Genomic DNA, 12,994 nt, shown 5'->3' with positions numbered 1-12,994 from the left:
TCATGCCCTAACTTTGGAGTATAAATGACCAGAAGGTAAACAGCCTAAGCCATCTGCGGCTCCTCTCGTCGCCAACACAGAGAGAACTCTAGCTAAACGAGTGGTTCTATCGACCCCGCGTACATATTCGAAATGTCGATAAATACAATTCCTGCGCCTCTGGCTGGGAAAGTCGCTTTGGTCACGGGCGGGTCGCGAGGCATCGGCCGCGGCATTGCGATCCATTTCGCGGCAAGAGGCGTTTCCAAGATCGCCATCACTTATGCCGGGGACTCGTCTGCCGCAAACGAGACTCTGGCGGCAATTGGCAAAATTGACCCAGATATCACGGTCACCGCCATACGGGCGGATGTCCTCTCACCGACTTTCGCATCCGACCTGGTGTCCAAGGTGCTCCAGGACCTCTCGACGCGAACCGTCGACATCATCGTGTGCAATGCGGCCTATGTTAACCCAAGCATTGTGGCGCCCACCGTCACAGTGACCAAGGAACTCTTCGACAACCTCATGATGGGCAACGCGTGGGCTCCCGTGCAGCTTTTTCTGACAGCGTTGCCCCATCTGCCGCAAAGCGGTCGCGTCATCATGGTCGGCAGCACCGCGTCCAAGACGCCGAATGCGGACCCCGCGGTGTGCTACGGCGCGTCCAAGGCCGCCCTGGACAGCTTCACACGGAGCCTCGCTCTGATCTTCGCGGCCCGGCACGGCATTACCATCAACTCGGTGTCGGTGGGCCCGGTGATGACGGACTTGCTGAAGATTCCCCTCGAGCAGGGCATTCTACCGGACAGATACATCCCGGATCTGGTGAGCAGGAACACCGCAGAGAAGAGGATGGGCGAGGTCGAGGACATCGCGGCCATCGTCGGCTTTCTGGCGAGCGAGGAGAGCAGGTGGATCAACCGGAACAACGTCCCGGCGAATGGCGGCGCTGTGCTCGAGATCCAGGGGTAGGACGCTTCGGGTATACAAAGCCGCAGAGACAAAACCATCAAGGGAGAGAAGAATAAGAAGAAGCTACATGCCGAGAAGAGGGTCTAGGGGTTCTTTTTCTATCTAGCAGGCGACACCGCCGTCTGCAGAGAATGTGGCGCCCGTAGTGTAGCTCGAATCGTCGCTCAGGGCGAAACAGATGGTCTTTGCCATGTCTTGGGCAGTTCCCAGTCGCTGGAGAGGCAAGGTCTTGTAGGTGTTTGTGACGGGGCGATCTGACGAACCACCGTCGGTAAGTAACCTCTCCAGCATGGGTGTCTCTATAGGACCACTTTTCAAAGTAACGACAGTTAGCCTCGTGGAATCGGAATAGAGAAGGGGTAACGCTTACGGGGCAAGAGCATTGACTCTGATGCCACGCGGGCCGACTTCTTTGGCCGCTGTCCTCGTCAGGCCGACCACGCCGTGTTTGCTGACCGAGTAGGCGCCGATGCCAGGGCGGCCCATGACGCCGGCCAAACTGGCGACGTTGAGGATCGAGGCGCCCCGGTCCATGGCGCGGAGCTCGGCACGGAGGCAGTAAAAGAGACCAGTGAGGTTGATTTTCAGGATAAAGTCCCAGTGGTCGTTGGTGATGTCGACGATGTTGGCAAAGACCTTGCCGCCCGGCTTCGTCTCAACGCCCGCAATGTTGGCGGCGCCGTCCAACCTGCCAAACTCCTTGACTGTGTCTGCGATCCAGGCATCGACCTGGTCCGAGTCGGCGACGTCCACTCGTCTTCCTGTCACTTTGACGCCCTTTGCCCGTATCTGGTCCACCACCTTTTTCAAGGCGTCCTCATTGATGTCACACAGCGACAGCCCTGCTGCTCCTCGCGCAGCACATTCTAGGGCCGTGGCTGCGCCAATTCCCGAGGCCGCGCCAGTGAGAGCGATGACTTTCCCTTGGAGCTGAGCCATTGTTTCCCGGTTGAAAGTGTTATAAGCTTATACTGTTCGTGTAAAAGCTCCTGAGAAAATCTGATATTGTCGTTTGACCGGAACATATATAGATTATATACTCCAGAACATCAGGGACTTCTCGTCTGATAAGTTTCATGAGGGGGTCGCCAGCCGAGGTCCATCCGTCCGTCCCTCCAACGGAGTTTTTGATTTCTCCGCATAAGCGGCATGAGCGTCGCTGCCGAAGCTGTATCTCAGCCTTGTGCTCAGCTCGAGCTAGCAGGATTCCAAACTGATTACCTACAGTCGGTCAGTCAGCCTCCCGAGTCGTGCACGAAGTATGAAGTATAGGGCAGTCTCCGTGTCCCAAACCCCTGGAGGACTAGCGAAGCTTTATGCACCTACCCCGTCGCCTCGGATGATATCAGCATCAATTCGGGGTGGCATGGGGTTATTCCGTTGAAACGGCCGGAGCTAGAACAAAAGCGGTCGTGGTCCTGGTTGATATTTAGTAAGAAGCTAGATCGCCATTCGTGGACACTCCTCTGGGCGGGGCCTCCGAAAGGGGAAGAGTATGTGTGAACTTTGGTGGTGGGACGTTGACACGTCGGAGGTTGTGGGGAGCGGGTTGAAGATTGTGGGGGATGAACAGTGCAAGCGTGGGCGGTGGTCAGGTAGGTATGAAGTACAGTATACTGTACCTCGTAGTTATCCAAATTGATATTAGCATAGGAAATGCCCCCGGCCACCGCGAGCTAGACCGCCGATCCGCCTGGTGTTCTACGAAGCATGGTGTGTACCTTACTGTCCCCAAAGAGGTTCTTTGAAGGAGACTGAGTGATGAAGCGTATAAATATCCAGTCACGGTCCCTCCTTCCCAACCCATCTCTTTCCTTAGACGTGGGTTTGCAAAGCCAAAATCAGCTGCTACTGGGGAAGGCGCCATCCTCCTCCCAGTCAAAAGCTAGCTATTCTCCTGCTTGACTTTGTGCTGTCTCGCACCCATTTCGGCCATGGCTCCAGGAACTGTCCTCCCAGCACTCGGCGGTGTGCTCGTCGCATTTCTACTATATGCCTTTCTCTTCATCGGACGACGCGAAAAAGGCTTGCCCCCTGGTATGTGGACTCAGAGCCAATCGTGAGCAACAGGTCAGGTGTTGCAAGTCGTGTACTCATCGATCTGGCGTCAATAGGCCCGCCCACCGCACCCTTTATCGGAAACATTCATCAAATCCCGACCAAAGGTTCTTACCTGACTTTCACAGAATGGGCCAAGGTACGTATACACCGCCGCAAGTTGCTCCCCCTCCGAGACCACTTTTCTAACGGGTTACACAGACATATGGCGGCATCTTCTCCCTCAAACTCGGCCCCGGAACCGCCGTCGTCCTCACTTCTCGTCAGCTGGTGAAACAACTAATCGACAAGAAATCAAACATCTATAGTGACCGACCTCACAGCTACGTCTCACACAATCTGATTACGGGCGGCGACCATGTCCTGATCGCACACTATGGAAAAACTTGGCAAAGGTATAGAAAAGTGATTCATCAGCACTTCATGGAATCAATCGTGATGCGGGACCATTTACCCCTGCAGCAAGCTGAGGCGAGTCAACTGTTGAAAGATTTCCTGGAGCGACCCGATCAGCACATGGACCACCCCAAGCGCTATACCAACAGCATCGCATGCGCCACCATCTGGGGCGTGAGGTCTCCCACAGTGGACACCCCACACATGAAACGCCTCTACGACCTGATGGAGAATTGGTCCGTGGTCATGGAACCGGGCAACACCCCTCCCGTCGACATCTTCCCCTTCCTCCATTACGTTCCGGAACGGCTGTTTGGAAACTGGCGCTCGCGAGCCAAAGACGTGGGAAAGGCCATGAATGATCTGTATAACGATATGTTGACAGGTCTTGAGAAGCGCAGGCAAGCCGTGGGGAGCAAGTACTCATTCATGGACAGAGTCCTCGACCAGAAGGAGAAGCTCGAATTGAGCCGCCATCAACTCTATTTCCTGGGAGGCACAATGATGGAAGGAGCAAGTGATACGTCTTCGAGCATTGTTATCGCGGCCATACAAGCGTTCACCAAGTGGCCAGAGGTCATGAGGAAAGCGCAGTCAGAAATCGACAGTGTGATGGGCGAGGATCGATCTCCCGTGTGGGCAGACTATGCGCAGCTGCCCTATGTGGCTGCAACGGTGAAGGAAGCTATGAGGTGGAGGTGGGTTTTCCCAAAAGCCGGATTGGAGTCGCATGCATATTTCATTTTTTCCATTTTTCCGTTTTCCATCCACCCCATCTAGCTGCTTCATACTAACAAGGAGTCCAGACCAGTGGTGCCTTTGGCCTTTCCCCATGCGGTGGATGAAGGTACGAGAATCCACTCGAAAAGACGGCTGTCATCACCGACTGATCTGATACTGCAGATGACTGGATTGATGGGTACAAAATCCCCAAAGGTTCTGTGATTTTCATCAATGCCTGGGGCATGCACCACGACCAGAAGAGATTTCCCGATCCAGACACCTTCGATCCAGACCATTACAAGGGCGTCACAGCGCTTGCTTCGGAACTGGCTCAAGCAGTCAACCCAGACGATAGGGACCACTATGGCTACGGCTCCGGTAGGCGTCTGTGTCCAGGCATCCATCTTGCGGAGAGGAATCTATTCATTGCCATCTCAAAGCTGTTGTGGGCGTTTGAATTTGCGCCTGGGAAGGACAAGGATGGAAAGCTAATCATTCCCGACACCGACCCGACAACGGGATACAGTGAAGGATTCCTGGTGTGTGCGAAGCCCTATGCTTTGGAGGTCAAGGTAAGATCGGAGGCAAGACGAGACACTATCCTGAAGGAATATCAAGAGGCCAAGCGGGATGTGTTTTCAGCGTTCGATAACTAGGGTCAGTGGAAACAGGGGTTGGGGTTTGATTGGGTGGCCCCAAGGGCGCTGGGGGATGGGAAATACCTGGAAGGTCTGAGCGCATTCGATAACGAGCATGACGACGGGATCAGATATTACAAGTCATTTTCCGTCGATAAGGATATGATACATTCTGCAACGGTCTCAGCTGTTATTCTGCTGCTAGCAGAGCAAGAAAACACCGTACCTTTTTGGCTCCAGCCCTTTTCCATCCTCAAAGTACCTGATACCCGGAAAGAGAGAACCTTGAAAGAGACAGCAAGCTGGCTTTCTTTCAACTGTCTGCTTCCGCAAAACTCAAGTCGTAGCTCGTTCGACTGGACCCAGAGTCGGAGGTCACTGCAACGCTGCTGCCGCAAATTGAGCCGTATTCCCATTCAGAAGGAGTGCTCCCTCGATGATGCAAATCCCGCCAGCCGGTTAGATCCCTTCTAAGCCAATACGATGCGCCAAGATACGTCGAGCCGTGAGGCGTATGAGTGGATTCAAGTGTGATAGACGGGCGAAGAGGTGGCGGAGCGACGACGAGGTCGTCGCGATACAAGATACATCCGGCGAGAGATGCAAGTCTCCACAGAGCCGATCCGGTTCGATAGTTCTTGTTTCTGTGGCACGACAAGCCGGGTAAAAAGCGCTCCTAAGTCAATAGATCGGCGACGTTCATGGGCATCTCGTCAATCTGCGTCGAGTAGTACAGCTCGATATCCCGCAGGATGCGGACGTCCTCACTGGTGACGAAGTTGATGGCCACACCCTTGCGGCCGAATCTCCCGCTGCGCCCGATTCTGTGGATGTAATTCTCGCGATTGCTGGGCAGGTCGTAGTTGATGACCAGACTGACCTGCTGAACATCGATCCCGCGAGCCCAGACGTCAGTGCTGATGAGGACCCGACTGTTGCCCTGCCTGAAATCGGACATGATGCTGTCCCGTTCCTTCTGAGGCATCTCGCCGTGCATACTGCTGACTGTGAAATTTGCCTCTCGCATCTTGTCGGTGAGCCAGTCGACCTTGCGGCGGGTGTTGCAGAAGATCACAGCCTGTGTGATGGTGAGAGTGTCATAGAGATCGCACAGTGTGTCAAATTTCCATTCCTCCTTTTCGACAGCAATGAAATACTGCTTGAGGCCTTCGAGTGTGAGCTCATCACGCTTGACCAGGATGCGGACGGGGTCGGTCATGAATTTCGTGGTCATGTCCAACACATCGTAGGGAAGGGTGGCAGAGACAACCACGACTTGCGTGGCGGGAGGCAGGTAGCGGTAGACGTCGTAGATCTGTTCTCTGAAACCGCGGTTGAGGAGTTCATCTGCTTCGTCCAGCACCAGCATCTTGATGTGTCGTGTGCGGAGGTTCCTTCTCCTGATCATATCTGCCACTCGCCCAGGTGTACCCGACACCACATGTTGTCCGTAATCGAGTTTTCTAATGTCTTCACCAACATTGGTGCCTCCGATACACGCATGGCACTGCACATTCATGTAATCTCCGAGGGCCATGATGACGCTTTGAATCTGTGTTGCTAATTCGCGCGTCGGGGACAAAACAAGAGCTGGAATTTCATCCTTAGTCAAGTCACAGCGCACAATGGGTTTCCAGTCATACCTTGTGTCTCGCGGACGGATGTCTCGATGATTTGAAGAATGCTGATCGCAAAGGTCGCGGTTTTGCCAGTGCCTGATTGCGCCTGCGCAATGGTGTCTCGTCCTTTGCAAATCTGCACGATGGCCCTAGACTGGACTGCTGAGGGAGATTCATAGCCATACGCATAAATGCCACGAAGGAGATTTTCCTTGAGGTGCATGTCCTCAAAGGTTGGGGCGACCGTGACTTCTTTCGAAGTCGAAAACTCCATTCGCTCTGTTTGTCCATGTCAGTCCGCTAGATCTCGATCGCGTTGTTCGTTGAGGGAGGTCGGACATACCATCTGCATTTCTGTCGATACCTTCGGCCATTTTGATATCTGTTGGAATAAGTATGTGTGATTTTCAAGTAATGTTGTCGTGAGTTGACCGTTCTGTCTCTTGGTGGGTGGCGGAAGAAATTCAACTTGGAAGAAAGGCCCCTTGGCAGCCGTGTGACCAACCAATCACCTTTGTCTGTCCCGCCACCATATGGTCGTCTTCCCCATATATCCCCATGTTTCTTTCCCATGAGTGGTTCTGCACGAAGTAGACTACATTCAACAGCATGTTCGACAGCATGCTTCATGTGTCCCCGATTCAGTTTCGATTTCTTTGAAACTCAATGACAACGAGGCCTCCCTTGCCACTTCTCTGAGATGAGATGGGTGGTCTCGCTCTCAATCGCCTGTCACTTCGCACTGACTCAGTTCCTCGTCCTCTGCAACATCCTGTCGATAGCATTTGTTGGAGGAATAGAGCACTTCAATCAAGACCCTATCCTTTCTTCTTTCTCTATCTCGTTTCTCTTGCTCCCCGTGTATCAGAAACGATGGTGCTGGAGGGATTCAGCTCATATCGCAGCTGTCATGAAGAGTGATACTATAGTTAAACGTCAATGCCGTTGTATACCATGTTAGTTAGAGGTGGATGACTCCATGGCACTCAAATAGGCGATGATAATTTTGGAGATGGCGACCAAACGAGCCATTGCCACGGCGATGATGATTTGAATGATGGAGCGGAAGGAGGTTCTCTACTTAAAACAATTTTTTTGATTTCTGTTAAGCCCCTAGGGCACAAGAGCACTGGCACCACAGTAGTGCTCAAAAGACGCAAAAAAAGACACTGTCGTCGTCTCTTAAAAGCCCCTCAGGGCACCGGCAACCACAAACCCACGGCGCCATTCAAGAGCACCATCACCGCAGCCGTCGCGCCGCCCTCCCCCACTTCCCCCTCCCTTCCCTCCCGTGAAACTGCCCACGGACACCACCAGAAAACATCACCACCAGACACACTCACAAGAGCGAGGCCACCGCACTCACAACTGCCTCACTGCTGCTCGTCACGAGCTTGCTCTCTTGCGAGAGCGAGTTCGATCTGAGCTGCAAGGTACTCAGTTGTGAGGCGGCGAACCTCGTCTTGGAGCTGTCGAATCCCCTCCTGGGCATCGACGGCGACCTCCCTCGCCTCCACGAGGGACCGCCACAGCTGACCAACCGCGCCCAAGATCTCGCCCTCTGCAGTGGCGAGACCCGCGCGGGCACGGATAGCCGCTGGGTTGCCTCGGAAGGCGCCAACAGGGAGATCGCCGTCGAGGACGTCGATATCGACACGGGCCTCACTCAAGTGAGCGAGCCCGGCACGGAGTTGCTCCGCAACCGGGGCGTCAACCTCGTCAAGGTTGACGCGCCCTTCGTCCATCTCCTCGTCTCCTGAAGACCAGTGGTCCTCAGGAGCTTGCCGTTGCTCCTGGGCCGGAGCCCCAACCTCATCCTCACCCTCCTCAGACGCATCCGTCCAGGCGTCGGCATCATTCGCCTCGGCCTCCTCGCTCCTGGCCAGGGAGCGCAGGGATGGCGACCGCTCCACCCGCCGCAACTGTGGGACTCCCATGACCTGGGAGTCCGTCACAGCACGACGGGGCCCATCCTCGTTGATTGGGATGGATGATGTTGTTGTTGTGAAGGCACGATGGCCCTCGTGACGGAGGCGACGGGTCATGACACCGTCACTTGGACGTGGAGCTTGAACTGTGTTGGCCACCTGACCAGGACGCGGAAAGAGAGGATTGACGATGCGTGGAGGATCGACAGTGACGTTGCCTTCGTTGACAAGTCGAGATGCAGTCACTTCAAAGTCGTAGTCGAGAAGTGGACGTGGCTGAAGGCCAGGAGCTCTGTTCCACGGAATTTGGATGAGACGTTGGTCAAGTTCCGAAAGACCTGGTGGAATGATAGGTGCGGCAGATTGTCCTTCTGTGGAATTGTTTGTTTGGCTTGTCTCCAAATTGGTCGGATCATCTGACGCGGTTTGATTGCTGTCGTCAAGTTCTTCAATCACATGGCCGTTGAATGCGTTGTTGTCTGTTGCTGAGGGGGTGGCAAGGATCTCTTCACGGATGATTCGTTCAATTGTCAGTTGGAGGAGTGAAGGTTGAGGAGGTGGAGTGGAATTGCGATCATATGGAGTTGTGATTTGGATCCCCTGCTGCGCTAATTCTTGCTGGAAAGCAGCCCAAGCTTCTGGGGAGTTGTCTGGGTGATCAAAGCCAATCTCATCTGAATATGGATATAGAAAGCAGTTGTCATATGTTGTCACTGAGCTTAGAGCTTCTTCATCAGATGAGTCGAGAGAGTCTTCAGAGCTGGAAGAGGTTGAAGAGTTTTGTGTGTTGGGTGAGGTTTCGCGCTCTCGGTTCGCGGGTGAAGAATTCACTGCCACACCTGGGATGTTCGCGAAACCCCAACTTGGTTCGTCGGTCCAGTAACTTGAAGTGACAGTGAATGCGTTGTTTGCTTGATTGTGAGGATCAAGTGAATCGCCTTGTGATGTGACGATTGCAGAGTTGAGATCACGTTCAGGAGAACCCGTGACCCGAGGATACTCTGGCAAGGAATTCAAGTCTGTGGTTGCGTGCACACGACGAAGGCCAAGAGGTGGTTCGATGAGGGCTGCAGTTGTGGAGAAGTTTGAATCGTGAGATGCTGAAGCAAGAACAGAGTCGTTGCTAGAGTCAGCTGTTGGAAGGGTTGAGTATTGAGATGCTGAGGCAGAAACAGTGTCGTTGTTGGACTCAGTTGCAGAAAGGTCTGAATTCTGGGAACTTGAAGCAGGAACAGAGTCGTTACTAGGATCAGCTGTGGAAAGGTCTGAATTTTGAGAAGCTGAGGTAGGAACAAAATCGTTGCTGGGATCAGCTTTGAAAAGGGCTGAGCTTTGAGGTGTTGAGGCAGAAACAAACTCGTGACTGGGATCAGCTGTTGAAAGGTTTGAATTTTGAGGTGGTGAAGCAGACACGAAATCGTCACTGGGATCAGTTGTTGACAGGTTCGAGTTTTGAAGTGGTGAGGCAGAAATGAAATTGTGACTGGGATCAGCTGCGGAAAGGCCTGAATGTTGAGATCCTGAAGCAGGGACAGAGTTGTTGCTAGCATCAGCTGTGGCAAGGTGTGAGTTTTGAGGTGCTGAGGTAGAACCAGAGTCGTTGATGGATTCAGTTGTCTGAGCACGCAGGTCTAAGCTGAAAGATGAGCTGGACGGGCTAGAGGGCCAGCCAGGATCACCAGGCAGGAAGAACTGGGCAAAGTTGTGACGACGCTGATGTGATTCAGAGGGAGAGGAAGGAGAATCAGGTCGTGGGCCTGAAAAATTTTGATGTTAGAGAAATCACTTGGCTAGAACTTGATCGACGAATCGTGTCTGAGAGAGAATTTACCTGAGGATCGGTTTGGAGTAGTCATCTTGACACGCGCTGACTTGGTCAAGATCGGAGAAGTGGTCGGGATAGTGTCGCGGTCTGTATGTGATGGTCGCGCGACAGTATGGTAAGTTTAGAAGAGCTTTTGCGACGATCTTGAAAGAACACGACGAGTTGAAATGACGACGGTGAGATAGAGGATGAAGGGAAGTGAGAGGAAGAAGGGCTTCGACGAAGATTTATGTTGTTATTTTCTTCACAACCATCTTTCTGTCGCACCCTCTACACCACAAAAGCGGCGCTAACCGTTAACTGTGCAGACATCAGTTCAGGTCGCCAAGGCGAAGGGACTAGGAATATCAGCTTCTGGTTGTGATGGGACAGTCTCCTTTGGCTGTGGTAGAAGGTACAGAGCATATTGGAAGCATGTTGTACGTGCAAGGCTGAAGCAAGATAGGATGGATCTTACCAGATCAAGCCGCAGCAGCACCATCGTCTTATTGAAAATCCCCGTCGCGACAAATCTTTTATTCCGTCGCGATAAATACGTTTTGTGTCGTAATAAATCCCATTCAAGGGGTATTGAGAACCGTCGGGGAGAAGCCCTTCTCACATATTCAACATGCTCAGCTGGCGCCTCATCGGGCTTGCCGCATGGTCGCCATCCTCGCTAGGCCCGATGCCGCTGTCCGTCCCTCCAAGAGGGCTCGAGTCAATGTCGATATCCCATTTCTCCTCAACGTGGTCACTGTCCTCATCCTCCCCGCTGTCCCATCCTTTCTGGACTGCGCCTCTGACATTCCATCTCAGAGCCCTTTGTACACTTTCCACCCATTCATTCGTGCCAGTCATGACAGTGGGAAAGGGATACTGCGACGCCTCAAGGGTCACATAATCTCCTTGCTTCAACTCGATCCGGCCTTTTCCATCAAAAGAGCAATAAGCCGACGACCGGGATTTGTGGGGGACTGCAATCCGCAATGCAAGAGTGTCCGATAACACCATGGGACGGAATGAAAGAGTGTGCGGACAAATGGGTGTCAACAAGATGGCAGGAATAGACGGGTGTATCAGGGAGCCTCCAGCTGATAGAGAGTAAGCCGTGGATCCCGTCGGCGTGGAAAAGATACACCCGTCCGCCTGCACAATGGTCAGGAGCTCATCATCGCCATAGAGCTCTAAGTTGGACACATAAGCCGAGGGGCCGCGGTCAATGACGAGCTCATTCAAAACCTCAAACTGCTCGCCCTCCTCCACGGCACCCTTAACTGCCCCGGGAGAGCGATCGGCTCTCCAGACAGTGCAGGTGAATCGCATTCGAAGATTGACTCGCATGCCAGCGTCGCCCATGACCCGGTCGAGGTGTTCTTTGTACTTATCGAACTCAAAATTCGTCAGGAAACCTAAGCTTCCCAGAGAAAAGGAAAGCACAGGTGGCACCACCCGCTGGAACAGCCACGAGGTAAACAACACGGTCCCGTCACCTCCCATCGTGAGGACCAGGTCGAATTTCTCCGGCGATGACCAGCACAGATCTGGAGTCCAATACTTCAACATTTTGCTGAACCGAGGTTCCTTTATCAACAAACCAGCCGCATCGAATCGTTGGGAATGTCGGAGCTTGGCATCCACGTAGACATTCACGCCGAGCTCACTCCCATACCGAGGCGTGGAGAGCAACCACTCAGCAAGTTCACGTGTCAAGTAAACAAGGCTATTGTCGCGAGCCTTAGTCACAATCATGACATTGCGCACGGCTCGCTTCAGCGGTTTCCGCTGCAGCTGTTTGGAAACCTCCCTGACGCCGGTTGCGGTTTGCATCAGGCGCGAATGCGAGTAGTCGTCGTCTGCGATCTCTTCCAGGACCTTTTGAATGTCCACGACCCCGTCAAACCGCTGGTGGAAGAAACATGGCGATCGAAGAAAACTCGTCGACGTAGGCGAGTATGTTGACAGCGTGCCGGCCTGGAGACCAGCAAAGGCAGCCGTCAATGATGGTGAACCAGTGTAGCTTCTTTGTTGATCCAATTCCACGTCGCTGGTAGCTGTCCTGAGAGCATTCGCGGCCAATGGTGCCGTATTGGGCCCCGCACTGGGCCGCCGTGAGACCAGAGCCTTCATGATTGTTTGTCTTGGTATATCTATAGACTTTGGGTTCTTGCGGTGGGTGAGCAGAGATTTCGGCAGCAGCAGCGGCTTTGGCACGGGAACGGTAGGGTGGTGCGCAATATACGAGGTCTTCAGAGGATCGTTGGGGGACGCGTTGTCGCTGCTGGCGGCTTTCTCGCTCACGAGATCGGGCTCTGCATGGACCAAACTGCGCACAGCGTGTGTTTGGCCGTCAGCATCAATGGGATCTAGATGTTCGGCATATTGACGCAGGATGGACTCTCCAACCGACGTTTTGGAGGTCGAAGGAGCCATGCCATCTGGAAGGAGGAGGTCAGGATTATCAAGGACAGGAGTTGGTGGAGAAAAGTTGCTGATACTAGTGGCCTCGGAGGTAGTGGGCGAGGATAAGGTGGAGTGGGAATATTGGATGTCCAGGTTACTGCTCGTGGGAGATGTGATCATGTTGGAAAGCCACAGGCCTAAAAAAGAAGACGACCTGCAGGGCAAACGAAGGCACAAGCCGAGCCGGTGGAAGTGGATCTGGTCAACAGCGGGCGATCTGGATGTTGTGTCACCCAATGTTGTGGTGGTGATGAAGGGTACGTGATGCCGAGGGGCGAACCCGAACACGCTCGTAAGCGGGCCAATCTTCGGAACAGTCAGAGCGCCGAAAGGGTGGGAGCAGCACAGATGTGCCGTTGGGGGGCCGGGTGGCCTAGGGACTTGCCTAAAAAGCTGTGCCCGGGAACGAGA

At 53.6% G+C, this 12,994-nt stretch overlaps 6 protein-coding genes across 6 annotated transcripts; 2 read left to right on the top strand and 4 right to left on the bottom strand.

Annotated features, from left to right (window-relative positions):
- Positions 1-132: 132 nt before the first annotated feature.
- On the top strand, positions 133-954 carry AYL99_10228 (hypothetical protein; the record flags this gene model as incomplete). The annotated part of the gene is made up of 1 exon (XM_018841734.1): positions 133-954. One exon carries the CDS (start codon positions 133-135, stop codon positions 952-954), a length of 822 nt encoding a protein of 273 aa, XP_018688622.1.
- Positions 955-1,056: 102 nt separating this feature from the next.
- Positions 1,057-1,893, bottom strand: AYL99_10227 (hypothetical protein; the record flags this gene model as incomplete). Its single annotated transcript, XM_018841733.1, has 2 exons — positions 1,057-1,264; positions 1,325-1,893. 2 exons carry the CDS (start codon positions 1,891-1,893, stop codon positions 1,057-1,059), a joined length of 777 nt encoding a protein of 258 aa, XP_018688621.1.
- Positions 1,894-2,888: 995 nt separating this feature from the next.
- On the top strand, positions 2,889-4,787 carry AYL99_10226 (hypothetical protein; the record flags this gene model as incomplete). The annotated part of the gene is made up of 5 exons (XM_018841732.1): positions 2,889-2,991; positions 3,069-3,151; positions 3,214-4,106; positions 4,215-4,255; positions 4,312-4,787. 5 exons carry the CDS (start codon positions 2,889-2,891, stop codon positions 4,785-4,787), a joined length of 1,596 nt encoding a protein of 531 aa, XP_018688620.1.
- A 658-nt stretch (positions 4,788-5,445) lies between these two features.
- On the bottom strand, positions 5,446-6,762 carry AYL99_10225 (ATP-dependent RNA helicase fal1; the record flags this gene model as incomplete). The annotated part of the gene is made up of 3 exons (XM_018841731.1): positions 5,446-6,359; positions 6,413-6,667; positions 6,732-6,762. 3 exons carry the CDS (start codon positions 6,760-6,762, stop codon positions 5,446-5,448), a joined length of 1,200 nt encoding a protein of 399 aa, XP_018688619.1.
- Positions 6,763-7,761: 999 nt separating this feature from the next.
- On the bottom strand, positions 7,762-10,172 carry AYL99_10224 (hypothetical protein; the record flags this gene model as incomplete). The annotated part of the gene is made up of 2 exons (XM_018841730.1): positions 7,762-10,073; positions 10,148-10,172. The coding sequence occupies 2 exons, from the start codon at positions 10,170-10,172 to the stop codon at positions 7,762-7,764; spliced, it is 2,337 nt and encodes a 778-aa protein (XP_018688618.1).
- A 566-nt stretch (positions 10,173-10,738) lies between these two features.
- On the bottom strand, positions 10,739-12,703 carry AYL99_10223 (NAD+ kinase; the record flags this gene model as incomplete). Its single annotated transcript, XM_018841729.1, has 1 exon — positions 10,739-12,703. One exon carries the CDS (start codon positions 12,701-12,703, stop codon positions 10,739-10,741), a length of 1,965 nt encoding a protein of 654 aa, XP_018688617.1.
- Positions 12,704-12,994: the final 291 nt, after the last annotated feature.

This window comes from Fonsecaea erecta (assembly GCF_001651985.1).
Source record: "Fonsecaea erecta strain CBS 125763 chromosome Unknown Scaff11, whole genome shotgun sequence".
Classification (NCBI taxonomy): Eukaryota; Fungi; Ascomycota; class Eurotiomycetes; order Chaetothyriales; family Herpotrichiellaceae; genus Fonsecaea; species Fonsecaea erecta.
Note: the sequence above shows the minus strand (reverse complement) of the source record. Positions and strands in the feature narration are given on the sequence as shown.